General features: G+C 37.3%; 2 protein-coding genes across 2 annotated transcripts; both read right to left on the bottom strand.

Annotated features, from left to right (window-relative positions):
• Window positions 1–382: 382 nt before the first annotated feature.
• Window positions 383–6,375, bottom strand: LOC145553693 (uncharacterized). The gene is made up of 2 exons (XM_081612550.1): window positions 6,139–6,375; window positions 383–2,001 (listed from the first exon to the last, which is right to left on the bottom strand). The coding sequence occupies exons 1-2, from the start codon at window positions 6,200–6,202 to the stop codon at window positions 1,022–1,024; spliced, it is 1,044 nt and encodes a 347-aa protein (XP_081468676.1). The 5' UTR covers window positions 6,203–6,375; the 3' UTR covers window positions 383–1,021.
• A 714-nt stretch (window positions 6,376–7,089) lies between these two features.
• Window positions 7,090–12,974, bottom strand: LOC103472630 (uncharacterized). Its single transcript, XM_008422387.3, has 2 exons — window positions 12,525–12,974; window positions 7,090–9,212 (listed from the first exon to the last, which is right to left on the bottom strand). Exons 1-2 carry the CDS (start codon window positions 12,586–12,588, stop codon window positions 7,726–7,728), a joined length of 1,551 nt encoding a protein of 516 aa, XP_008420609.2. The 5' UTR covers window positions 12,589–12,974; the 3' UTR covers window positions 7,090–7,725.
• Between the last annotated feature and the right edge of the window lie 1,261 nt (window positions 12,975–14,235).

The following is a 14,235-nucleotide window of genomic DNA, read 5'->3' as shown; positions in this document are numbered from 1 at the left end:
TATGCTGACATCTATATAAGCATTGTTTGATGTATTATTCCTGTTTTTGATAGTGCTTTATGTGTTCCCTGAAAATTAAACCATAAAACTGAGATTTTAACTTTATGTCAACATTAACTTTTTATAACCTAATTTTTATTTGTCTAATAGCAGATAATTTGAATCCAGGAACATGTTATCTACGATCTGAAGACCCTGGCTGTCCTGTGAAACATTGTTGCTGGTTTGGGGGAGTGTCTGGGTTTTGAGCATCTGGGGTTCTGTGGCCCTCATCTTTGGAGGGACATTAGTGACTGTGGGGATGACTTCTACCAGCAGCACAAGGTGCATTTAGAGGAGAGTGCTGTTGCTCCGATCTCCTTCATGTCATTACAACTAAAACGAGAGAAAAAGTCATTTATTGAAATCAATCGCACATACTTTGTACAAACAATGCATGAAAATTTGTTTGTGGTGAATCTTGAATTTTCTTTAAAGTACGAATGAATTTAATTTCATTTGAAAAGATTTTACATAGGTACAGTAAGACTGGTTAATATAACTTGAACCAACTGACAGCATCAGTTTCAATCTCGTTTTGCTTTAAAGACAAACATCATCACAAATATGGTTTTGTATAGATTCATTAAAAACAATCACCCATTCCAGTACATTCCCTTTTTGATATAAAAAAAACTATAAAAGTAAACCCCAAAAAATCTCTCTATTGTACAGAAAAATAAAACGAAATCCTGCTAGTCCAATCTCATTAGGATGTTCTGGCCAGGAGTCCAAATCCAGTCAGACTTTGTTAAAATTGCCTGTACTGAACATTGCTAAATCTGAACAATTTTGCCTCAGAATGATAACAGCTCATAGATCCATGATCCTGGTTTGGATGCTCCATAAATGTTCACTTTTAAAGAATGATTTTTATTTATTTATTTATTTTTGGTGGTACAGAATATGCTAGCAAAGAAAAAAAAAATTATGCGTTGCCCTTCTCTAAGTAGGTATCACAAGTCATACAAGGAGAATACTTCTACAACTTTTCACAAGAGTAACTCCTCATGTGCAGAGTTAAATCGTATTTTTGACGATAACTTTTTCCACAGTTCACACATGAAAAAGGCTTCTCACCAGTGTGAATCCTCATGTGCCTATTTAAATGCTGTTTTTGACGAAATTTTTTTCCACAGGTCCCACATGAAAAAGGCATTTCATCCGCATGAATTCTCATGTGAACCCTGACAGACAATTTCAAAGTGAAACGCTTTCCACAAGTCACACATGAAAATGGCATTTCACCTGTATGACTCCTGATATGGTCAATTAAACTATGTTTTTGACTAAAACCTTTCCCACAGGTCCCACATGAAAATGGTTTTTCACCTTTGTGAGTCATGATGTGCAGAGTTAAATTCCGTTTTTGACTAAAACATTTTCCACAGGTCCCACATGAAAACGGTTTTTCACCTGTGTGAATTCTCATGTGCTTAGTTAAATTCTGTTTATGACTAAAATTTTTTCCACAGTTCACACATGAAAACGGCTTTACACCCGTGTGAGTTCTCATGTGAGCCTCAAAAGCAGATCTGAAAGCAAAACCCTTTCCACAGGTCACACATGAGAAAGGTTTTCTTCTTTCCTGATTTTGGTTCTCAGCTTCAGCAGCTTCCTGGAAGATGACTTGGTTCCTGTTTGGCTCTGATTCAGTGTGAGATGTTTGTTCATCAACAGGAACCACCATGCAGGTATCAGTCTCCTGTTTTAACTCAACCTGTTCTTCACCCTGACTACAGTAAACTTCTTTCTCTTCCACTTTTATCTGCTGATGTTCTAGATCCTCCTGCTCTTCTTTTATCTGATGGTGTTCTAGATCCTCCTGTTCCCCTTTTATCTGTTGATCTTCTGGTTCTTCCTGTTCTTGTTTCACCTGCAGAGGTTCTAACTCCTCCTGGTCCAGAGTGGATCTCCTCTCCTGGTTCCATGGCTCCTCCTTAACGTTATGTAGCAGGTCATCTGGATAAGAAAACAGAAAAAAGGAAGAATTTTTGACTCTTTTGACTAACCAGATAGAGTAGGGGTGCACTGATTGCAGTTTTCTGGCTTGGCTGATTACTGATTACAGATTTTTAAAAAGTCTGACCTGCTGATTCCTATTTTGACTGATACCATTCTTTCTTTCTGAAATGTCACTAAATATAGCAGAAAAGTCGCTCAGTTGACAAATGTGAGGCAACTATTGTTAACTGCGAATGTGCAGACATGACCTGGTGGGCCGGTCTATCAGTCAAACCTCTCACTGGAGAGCAGAAGAGTTAGTAGTTAATTTTTAGACTTTTGCTGAAGCAGATAAGATCAGTGAATAAAATTGGTTACACATTTAAGTATCTGCCGATCACTGATCTCCCAAACTTAAGAAAATCGGGGCCAGTTAATCAGCTAATCGATAAATTGGTGAACCCCTAAACAGGGGCGTGGTATTCGGGGGAAATTGATGACAATTCTAGGGGACCTAACCAATAGAGGGACCTCCAAAATGTTATTTATTTTTTGTTCATAGAAATAAAAAAATAAAAAAATCAGGGCCCTGTCAATTAATCATATTGTATTTTCAAAGATTTTTTTAAGCAGTAAAAATTTTATGTTACCCCTCCTAGACAAAAAACACACATCCATATTTGCCCTGAACCCCCCTATCTGCGTTAAATGGTTCGTTCCTGCTTGGAGCGCTTCAGAGTGACGCTGTTAGCAGCAGACAGTGGAAGACACGAACGATGGTGGCAGTTACAATGCTGCTGAGAAAAGTTATAAAATAAGATAAAAAAAAAAAGAGAGAAAGGCAAGAGTGTCAATTTATAACCCAGTTTTTCTCCAAGAGATTTGAGTAGACTGTGTGAGATTATTAAACATTTAGCATACTTAGCTTAGCTACAAACTATTGTTTGCCTCCTTTTCACTAGCATTTAATGAATTAATCAGCTAGCATAGCACAGAGCTGTGCAGATTCAAACTGTGAATGCTCAGTTTAGTTAGCTTAGCTACCAATCACGGCAGATAAACGGTTTCTTAAAATGATAAGTTGTTTCTCCAACATTAGCACATTTAGCAGTGAGTAAATGAGGCTAATTGACAGTGCTAAGAACGTCCTACTGGTTCTGATTGGTTGTTTTGGTCAGAATGGTGCATTACTTTAACCAGTAATAGTAATTCAGGAAGAAGATGGAGGAGATTGATTGTTTTCACATATCTGTCTCGTAATAAACTGCTACGACATGGTGACAGCTTTAATGGACAAAACATATTTTTATTAAAATTATGTACTGCAGCTTGAATAAAATGCAACTACTAGTATTTTAGAGAAGTCTGGATTGCTTTATGAGTATTTTGCACGTTGCTTTTGACTGTTGCTCATGGGGAGAGACATTTCAGTAATCTAAAACTAATAGAAAAAATGTAAGCAACCTACTTGCATACTGGATGTGGACTGTTGGGTGTTAAATTCATGAGCAGTAAATTTTGTGATAATTATCAGTATTGAATCAAAGAAAGCAAGGCAGATGCAAGCCTTTAAAATTGTGAGGCTTTCATGGGTCAAATAGACTCAAAACATTGTAACAGCAGGTGCACAGGGGGTTCCCACATTTTTTTTTGTCAGGGGGCCCAAGATTCCTGGCGGCACTCCTGCCCCTGAAAAAGAAACCTGAAGATTTAAGAGTGCAGACTTCAGTCAAGATATTCAGCTGATATTTGGAGAATTCTCAAATGACCAGATTTTACCAAGTTATTTTGTTCTCATATTTATCATTATTTTTTATTTATCATGAAATTATTTATTGTAGGCATTAATGTTATTTAAGAGTACATATTATTATACATATTTTCTGCTGCTTATACCACTTCCCCTCTGCTGCATTGTCTTTACAGTAGCTTGTATTCATAACTCTTAAAGTTTCCATATTGTGTCATACAACCACATACATAAATCATTTCAGTAAAGCTTTATGTTAAGACCAACATAAAGCGGAATGTAATTGTGAAGTAAAACTGACCATGTGAACTTTGAGACATTCTAACACATGAATATGTTTTGTTTTAAACCATCGCATTGTAGCCCTGGCTTTATGTTTAGGGTGGTTTTCGTGCTAGAAGGCGAAATTCTATCCAACCGCGTTTCTGTTTTGAAATGTAAATATTAATACGGGGTGAGAAACAACTGAGATCACTGGCTCCGTTTTTTCTCTACATAAATTAGACATTTTCACAGTGTAATTGTGACGTTTGCGCAGTGGTGGGAAGTAACGAAGTACAAATACGTCGTTACTGTACTTAAGTACAGTTTTCGTGTATCTGTACTTTACTTAAGTAGATTTAATAATGGGTACTTTCTACTTTTACTCCACTACATTTTACAGTAAGTATCTGTACTTTCTACTTCACTACATTTCTACAAACTGTCTCGTTACTCGTTACATCCAAGTCTCGTTGCGCTTTTTGTCCATTAAAATGTGGAGTTCAGGGATTTAAGGTGGCGCCGTAAAATCCCAGCAATAACGTGATTTACGTGTCTGTTGTCACCCATCGGCTCCACCTTTACTCGCACGCAGACGTCCAGACATGCGCAGTGGTTTCCTCTGAGCGGGAGAAGATGTCTGTCTAATTGATAATAGCTGCAGAAATCATAATATATGGCGACATGTAAAATCAGCAGCGCTTCGCTTTCACAGACGGTGGGACTTCGTCCAACTTTTAGCGTCACTTGGAAGGAAAGCTTAAAGAAAGGTAAGATCTGTGGACGTGATGCTAGCAAAGCTAGCTGTACAGAGACACATGTTGCATCTGCGATGAAAAACAGTTGTCACTCATGCGCTGAATTACTGTGTGGAGATGTTGACTGAGGTGTTGCATATATGGGACAACGCTGGTACCAAAGTGCAATATAATAATATGACATTCAACGATCCGATTCTTCTGGACGGATCTTGACCAAGTCCTATAGGACTGAAGCCTCAGTGAGAGCCGTTCTTTATTCTTGTAATGCTCTGCGTACACTGCAGTAGCTATTTTATTTCATGAAAATATCTTTATATTTAATTGGTGAATAAATAAAACAAGAACGTAAGAACGCACAGCATGCTCATTGCTCTTTGTTTTCGTCACCTGTCATGGTGGCAGACGTTGCAGCAGGAGGGAGGATGAGAACAGTCACGGTGCTCCTCCTGCTTGGTTACTTCTTGCTTATTGGGCCTTGGACAGTGTTCATAGTTGAGCGTTGTTAATTGCTATGTTTAATGGTGCAGACAATTATTATTTCTTGACATTGGCAATATGGGCAACTGCACAGGGCGTTATTTTTTTAGTGATGGCAGGAGACCTCTGTGGATTGTGGCACAGAGATGAAAGCAAAACAGAATGAAGAAGAGTTTGAATTGTCACTGGTTAAATTTATTTCAGCTCTAACTATTTAATATCTAGGTGTTTTTATGGGAAAGTGAATCTTTCAGATCAATTTGAGAAGCAATTTTGATAGGTGTACTAAATGTTATTGTCATGTAGCATGGGGTGCTGGTTTTGATTTGGTCTTGGGTTCGGTGGTCTAGACTACAACTCTGCTACGAGGCTCCTTGGTTCCATGTCCTCCTCTGCCAGTTGGATTTCTTTCAAAATAAATGTGTGGCAAAAAAAGTGAGGTTCATGTTATGTTAGGACAGGAGACAAAATGTTTCCATCCCTGAAATTATGATGCATAGAATCACATATCTAAGTCTAAACTATGTTACAGAATAAACAATAAAAACATGCTTTATCTGTGGCATATGATCGGGACACTTAATGATATTAGTGATTAGGCAATTCATTCAGCAAGTACTTTTATTTTTAATACTTAAGTATTTTTAAAAACCAGTACTTTTTTACTTTAACTTAAGTAAAATGTTAATGTGGTACTTTGACTTTTACTTAAGTACATTTTTGTCTGTGTATTTGTACTTTTACTTAAGTAAATTTTTTGAGTACTTTCTCCACCACTGCGTTTGCGTTAATTTACCTGTTAATAAAACATTTATACAGGAGGGGAACAGTTACTAAAGTGATGTACATACAGAAAGCTTCATACATTTAGACATTAACCTTCATCCAAACGCTGGTGTTTCCTACCTATTCGATGTAAGATTATCTGGGGAGTCCGGGAGAAATCCAGCAGTCTGTGCTGATCATCCATCTCTTCCTCCGACTTGACGATGATTTATTTAAACTTTGTGAAAGTTTCTTCAGCAGGATTAACCGCTTGTTGAGAAACTCATTCAGTAAAAATCTCGAATATTCAACAAAACAGACCAGGCGCCATTTTATCGTTCTTATTCCTCCTCTTCCGATTCTTCTTCTTTGGGATGTTTTGACTATCGGCATTCATAAGGTGGCCTTACCGCCATCTTCTGGATAATACGGTTATTACATCTAAAGATTTCTCATACTGTTCCAGTTCTCATCGAAAAAACTAAAATCTTCTCTTCCACTTGATTTAAATAAGACAAATACAATATTAGTATTCTGGTTCTCCGCAAATCTATAGGTAATATCGTCCTCTGACTAATTTTTCATACATTCCACAACATGTTTTGCTGTTTATAACACCAAATAAGAACATTTCCTACAATACAGCAAGTCAGAAAATCTACACATAATTCTCTTTCCTGTGATATCCCTCAGCTCCTTATACACTCATATTTATGCTGACATCTATATAAGCATTGTTTGATGTATTATTCCTGTTTTTGATAGTGCTTTATGTGTTCCCTGAAAATTATACCATAAAACTGAGATTTTAACTTTATGTCAACATTAACTTTTTATAACCTAATTTTTATTTGTCTAATAGCAGATAATTTGAATCCAGGAACATGTTATCTACGCTCTGAAGACCCTGGCTGTCCTGTGAAACATTGTTGCTGGTTTGGGGGAGTGTCTGGGTTTTGAGCATCTGGGGTTCTGTGGCCCTCATCTTTGGAGGGACATTAGTGACTGTGGGGATGACTTCTACCGGCAGCACAAGGTGCATTTAGAGGAGAGTGCTGTTGCTCCGATCTCCTTCATGTCATTACAACTAAAACGAGAGAAAAAGTCATTTATTGAAATCAATCGCACATACTTTGTACAAACAATGCATGAAAATTTGTTTGTGGTGAATCTTGAATTTTCTTTAAAGTACGAATGAATTTAATTTCATTTGAAAAGATTTTAAATAGGTACAGTAAGACTGGTTAATATAACTTGAACCAACTGACAGCATCAGTTTCAATCTCGTTTTGCTTTAAAGACAAACATCATCACAAATATGGTTTTGTATAGATTCATTAAAAACAATCACCCATTCCAGTACATTCCCTTTTTGATATAAAAAAAACTATAAAAGTAAACCCCAAAAAATCTCTCTATTGTACAGAAAAATAAAACGAAATCCTGCTAGTCCAATCTCATTAGGATGTTCTGGCCAGGAGTCCAAATCCAGTCAGACTTTGTTAAAATTGCCTGTACTGAACATTGCTAAATCTGAACAATTTTGCCTCAGAATGATAACAGCTCATAGATCCATGATCCTGGTTTGGATGCTCCATAAATGTTCACTTTTAAAGAATGATTTTTATTTATTTATTTTTGGTGGTACAGAATATGCTAGCAAAGAAAAAAAAATTATGTGTTGCCCTTCTCTAAGTAGGTGACACAAGTCATACAAGGAGAATACTTCTACAACTTTTCACAAGAGTAACTCCTCATGTGCAGAGTTAAATCGTATTTTTGACGATAACTTTTTCCACAGTTCACACATGAAAAAGGCTTCTCACCAGTGTGAATCCTCATGTGCCTATTTAAATGCTGTTTTTGACGAAATTTTTTTCCACAGGTCCCACATGAAAAAGGCATTTCATCCGCATGAATTCTCATGTGAACCCTGACAGACAATTTCAAAGTGAAACGCTTTCCACAAGTCACACATGAAAAAGGCTTTTCACCTGTGTGACTCATCATGTGCTTTCTTAAACTAGGTTTTTGACAAAAACATTTTCCACAGGTCACACATGAAAACGGCTTTTCACCTGTGTGAATCCTCATGTGCTCAGTGAAACCTTGCTTCTGACCAAAACTTTTTCCACAGGAAACACATGAAAAAGGGTTTTCACCTGTGTGAACCATCATGTGCTGAGTTAAATAACGTTTCTGACTAAAACTTTTTCCACAAGTTACACATGAAAATGGCATTTCACCTGTATGACTCCTGATATGGTCAATTAAACTATGTTTTTGACTAAAACTTTTCCCACAGGTCCCACATGAAAATGGTTTTTCACCTGTGTGAGTCATGATGTGCAGAGTTAAATTCCGTTTTTGACTAAAACATTTTCCACAGGTCCCACATGAAAATGGTTTTTCACCTGTGTGAGTCATCATGTGCTGAGTTAAATTCCGTTTTTGACTAAAACTTTTTCCACAGTTCACACATGAAAAAGGCTTTTCATCTGTGTGAGTCCTCATGTGCTGAGTTAAACCATCTTTTTGACAAAAACTTTTTCCACAGGTCACACATGAAAATGGCTTTTCACCAGTGTGAATCCTCAAGTGCTTAATTAAATCCTGTTTTTGATAACAACCTTTACCACAGGTCATACATGAAAATGGCTTTTCAACCGTGTGAATTCTCATGTGCTTAGTTAAATTCTGTTTATGACTAAAATTTTTTCCACAGTTCACACATGAAAACGGCTTTACACCCGTGTGAGTTCTCATGTGAGCCTCAAAAGCAGATCTGAAAGCAAAACCCTTTCCACAGGTCACACATGAGAAAGGTTTTCTTCTTTCCTGATTTTGCTTCTCGGCTTCAGCAGCTTCCTGGAAGATGACTTGGTTCCTGTTTGGTTCTGATTCAGTGTGAGATGTTTGTTCATCAACAGGAACCACCATGAAAGCATCAGTCTCCTGTTTTAACTCAACCTGTTCTCCACCCTGACTACAGTAAACTTCTTCCTCTTCCAATTTTATCTGATGGTGTTCTAGATCCTCCTGCTCTTCTTTTATCTGATGGTGTTCTAGATCCTCCTGTTCCCCTTTTATCTGTTGATCTTCTGGTTCTTCCTGTTCTTGCTTCACCTGCAGATGTTCTAACTCCTCCTGGTCCACAGTGGATCTCCTCTCCTGCTTACATAGCTCCTCTTTACAAATGTTATGTTGCAGGCAATCTGGACAAGAAAACAGAGGAAAACAAATAATTGTTGACTTTATTAAAGTAAATGAGAGAAGAATTTCATTGTTTAGGAGAGAAATCACCAGATAAACTTGGGATACAGTATTCTGGCTGATTCCTGATTACAGATTTTTTAAAAATCTGACTTGTCTATTCCTATTTTAACCGATAATTTTTTTTGTCTGAAATGTTGCTAAATACTGCAAGAAAGTCCCTCAGTTGGCAGTGATTGGACTATTGTTAACTGAAAATGTGCAGATATGGCCTGGTGCGGCATTATATATTTTTATTTGTTATTAAATAATTTATTGTAGCCATTATTGTTATTATTTAAGAGAACATTTTATTATTGTGAAGTTTTTTCAAATTATTATTATATTTTACAACTACTATTATCACTATTATTTCTCTGCCTATTTCTCTAGTTCTGCACCGCATTGTGTCTACTCTGGCTTGAGAAGTATTCATACCTCTTGAACTTTTCCATATTTTGTCGCATTCTGACCACATAAAAGTAAGGTAAGGTAATTTTATTTATATAGCACATTTTCAGCAACAAGGCATTTCAATGTGGTTTACATGAATTAGAGGAAATGCAAAAAACCTAAACACAAACAAAAGTACTCTGGAATTTATAAACTAATAGAAGTTTCTCTGGATCTCTTGTTGGTTCTAACTAATAGGTTCACACTCACAAACGCGCAAACATTAATACACAGATACGCAGCTCGGTAGGCAATTTGGGGCTAAGTGCCTTGCCCAGGGGCACATCGACACGTGGCAGGAGGAAGCTGAAATCGCACCTACAACCTTCCGATCGCAAGACGACTACTCTACCCACACAGCCACAGTCGCCGCAGTAAGTATAAAACTAAATGTTCCTCTAACGGGTTGGTGGATAGCAAGAATAAGTACTCAAGAATTTATAAACTAATAGGAGTTTCTCTGGCTCTCTTCTTTGTTCTAACTAAAAAGAATAACTGTAAATAGGATGAAATGACAACAGTGGGAAGGATCTGCCAGACATCGCAAGATAAGGCACAGACATTGAGCCAATGAAAGGCGGTACAATCACAAAGTGTGTTTATCTGTAGATCTGGAGTGTGAATGCAATTAGCCTGTGAACTCTGTACAGCCAGCTCTCCCAGGCAACAGTCTCTGATATGATGGTCTTATCTAAGAGCAAGTCCTTGGAAGTGCTCTGCTGCACAGTCGCACAGATGTCGTCAGGAAGGGAGCTAGGACTATAAGAGTAAAGGTTGTATCTTATATTGAATGTTCTGAAAGGGCAGGTTGTGCCAGAATGTATTGATAAAACCCATTAGACTGTTAAAATATCAATAAATTTTTCTCTCTTGCTCTCAGTGAAGGCAGATGCTTTTTTTCCTCTGCTCCCTCTCTGCCCTGGCCTGCTCTGTTTTTGTCCTGTCTTTTTCTATATTTTTGGAGCCTTTCTTTGCACATCCTCCAAATGTGCAAAGATCCAAATGGATCTGGTCAACTGGTCTCTCAATGCAATGGATCAAAATTTCTTGACAAGAAGTTTGGGCACAGGAGAGCCCTCTTGTCCTGTGGGGACACATCCAGCAGGATTCACCCTGGATTTATTCATAACAGGATTTCTGCTGTTTGGAGCTTGTGGATTCCTGAATTATCGACAAATTTGTGACGGACTTGGCTGAACTAGCAAACAGTTAGACTGTTGGTGTGGACAGACACAAGTTGGATGTGAGTCTTGCTGAGACTTGCAGCCCAGCTGAGGACTGAAAAACTCACTAACAGGATGGAATCGATCTTGGAGAAGTTGCTAGTTTCGGCTCAGTGGAACGATTAAACTAATCTAGATAAATGGGAACTGAGATGTAGCAGAGATACTTTAGGGAAGATTGAAATTTATAATCTACCCAACCTAAGACTTTTTGTATCTGAATTGGCTTTCCTGTGTTGCCTTGGAAGGGCTGCATATTTCCAATCTCCTGGAAGATATGTAAACATAACGCTCCTTCCCACCTCACCCCCTCCTGTTTCCATGCAGCTGTGGAGCTGAGCGTTCCCAAGGACATTCCTTGATAACATCTTATCAGACTTCTGCCAGGAGGCTGAGCCACATGGTTTTATGGCCTTGTGACGTCACCGCCTTCATGCACGTCTTTGTTTTGTCTGAATGTTACCATGTGGCCTAATGTGTCCTTCCCTCTTTTTATTTTGTTAGAAACTGTGGAGTACTCACTTTTAACCCAGACAAGGAATTAGAACAAACTTGGAATCCAGAGACTCTAGTTTGTTACTCACTCTAACTTATTTTTCAGAAACTGTACAGTTCTCACTATTTAGACCAATATTAGATTAACTTTTAGATTAATATAATACTTCCATTAGTTTAGAACTTGGAATTCAGAAAAAACTACCTCAACAATAACTTTTTAGACTCCAATTCTTCCAACCCAGAAAAGGAATTAGACCAGCGGATACTCACTTATACTTATCTGGCCACCCTGAATAGGATCTAGTTTATCTACTGTGTATCAACATTATTAGCTTTTTCTTCATTTGATTTGTTTTTTTGTTCGCATTTCCTTTTAATTCCTGTAAAGCACTTTGTATTGCTTTGTTGCTAAAAATGTGTGATATAAATAAAATAACTTTTTACCCTTAAACATCTGTTTGTTTCAGCATTCAATGTGTGTCTCTTAAAAAGAAATCTTGAACATTTGTTCACACTGATCAGTGCATCTGGGATTTTGTGATTGTTTTTGCAGTGTTAATTTCTGTAATGTTAAACGTAACTTCTTTTTAATCGACCAATGGTGAAAATATTGGCAGTAAAATCAGAAAGAAATCTGGGAATCTGTTGATTTTGCATAAAGTTGGGAGATTTGTGGAAAAAAAAACTTATTGATGTAAGAGGAACTTATTGTTATAACTTGGGAGTCTAGAGGGCCACATAAAAAGCTACGGCGGGCCAGATTTGGCTCCCGGGCCTCGAGTTTGACACGTGTTTTAAACCATCGCATTGCAGCGCTGGCTTTATGTCCAGGATCGTTGTTGTGCTGGAAGCTGAAAGTCAATTCAACTGTATGTCTCCCGTTTTGTAATGTCACTTTCTTCATTAAAACAGGAGGGAGAGGCATAAAAAATTAAACAATTATGCTCTATTTTATCTCTACATAAATTAGCCATTTCAACAGCATAATTGTGATGTCTGTGTTCATTTATACGGAAGGGGAACATTTACTAAAATTATCATTGTACAGAAATCTTCAGATATTTATACTTTAACCTTCATCCAAACGCTGGTGTTTCCTACCTATCCGGTGTAAAACAATCCGGGGAGTCCGGGAGAAATCCAGCAGTCTGCGCTGATCATCCATCTCTTCCTCCGACTTGACGATGATTCCTTAGTCTGAATGTTTCTTCAGCAGGAGTTAACTGCACATTTAAACTGGACTGAAGCCTTTTTGTTTTTTTGTACAGAAACACTCGAACATTTGACGGAACAAAACATTCGCCATCATCTTCCTCTCCTTTAGATTTTAACGGCAGCTTTCATCCGTTATTGGTGCACTACTGCCATCTCTTGGACATTAATACTTATTCCTCAAATTCTCCCAACAAGTAATTAAAATGGAGTCTTTGTTTCCTCAAGACTCCATGACGTCTCATCACCCATAGACATAATATAAGGATAGACGCCTCATGGACCGCTCTCGCCTATTGTCGCTGACGAGATTTAGGGCGGCCATCTTGGAGAGGTACACCACTCCACTCAGCGTTATGTGTTTAGCAGGCACAATGACGTATCAGCGCATTTAATCGATCATAACACGCTTTTTTGTAACTGGAAACCATATTCAATCATCTATCAAAGCTACATTTATAAACAATTGTATTATTTAAGTATGTTTTTAATACATAGTTCAGCATATTTAAATATGCTTAGTGGCTAAAACAATAGAATAGGAATGGAATATTCTGATATTGATGTATGATGAGCATATTACAAAGCATACAGCCGTTCATAATTTATTTAATTATTTAGTAATATCAATACATATTTATATAACTATACAAACACAAATAATGATTAATACTGAATAATATATATTGGATACATGTTTATACATATATATACATACATACATACATACATACATACATACATACATACATACATACATACATACATACATACATACATACATACATACATACATACATACATACATACATACATACATACATACATACATACATACATACATACATACATGTTTTTCAGCCGATGAGTTCTAGCTTCAGAGAGATTCAGCAGCTGAGATTGAGTCCAAAATCCGATGCGAGATTCATCCGTGCTGCAGTGAATCCGTCTCTCTTTAAAGATATCCCTCTCTTCTTCCTCACATCGTGTCTTTATGAAACCTTCATAACAAAAACGGACGATTTGGGATGCATCTTACTAGTGAAAGAATTACATATAAATAGTAGTCTTTACCACCTGTGTAAACTTTGCTGGTGGATCAGTGGTGGGAAGTAACGAAGTACAAGTACTTCGTTACTGTACTTAAGTACAATTTTCGTGTATTTCTACTTTACTCAAGTAGATTTAATAATGGATACTTTCTACTTTTACTCCACTACATTTTACAGTAAGTATCTGTACTTTGTACTTCACTACATTTTTACAAAAGGGTCGCGTTATTCGTTACATCCAAGTCGCATTGCTCTTTTTTTCCCGTTAAAATGTGAAATTCAGAGACTTTAGGTGGCGCCGTAAAATCCAAGCAATAACGTGACTTACGTGTCTGTTGTTACTTATGCCTCCCCCTTTACTGGCACGCAGCGCTCCAAGACATGGCAGTGTTTTCCTCTGAGCGGGAGAAGATGTCTGTCTAATTATATTATTACATCATCACTATTATAATCGTCAGCTATTATATTACTGACGACTATAATAGTCAGTAATATAATAGCGCTGCATAAACTGATATGGCGACATGTAAAATCAGCAGTGCTTCGCT

Source organism: Poecilia reticulata, chromosome 11 (genome assembly GCF_904066995.2).
Source record: "Poecilia reticulata chromosome 11, P_reticulata-male-v2, whole genome shotgun sequence".
Taxonomy (NCBI): Eukaryota; Metazoa; Chordata; class Actinopteri; order Cyprinodontiformes; family Poeciliidae; genus Poecilia; species Poecilia reticulata.
Note: the sequence above shows the minus strand (reverse complement) of the source record. Positions and strands in the feature narration are given on the sequence as shown.

What these genes read in the sequence shown, in the direction of transcription:
- LOC145553693 (XM_081612550.1), bottom strand. Translation starts at nt 6,202, where the DNA reads ATGGATGATCAGCACAGACTGCTGGATTTCTCCCGGACTCCCCAGATA. An exon ending in GATAATCTTACATCGAATAG is followed by an intron (nt 2,002 to 6,138) that starts GTAGGAAACACC and finishes TTTCTTATCCAG; the next exon opens with ATGACCTGCTACATAACGTT.
- LOC103472630 (XM_008422387.3), bottom strand. Translation starts at nt 12,588, where the DNA reads ATGGATGATCAGCGCAGACTGCTGGATTTCTCCCGGACTCCCCGGATT. An exon ending in GATTGTTTTACACCGGATAG is followed by an intron (nt 9,213 to 12,524) that starts GTAGGAAACACC and finishes TTTCTTGTCCAG; the next exon opens with ATTGCCTGCAACATAACATT.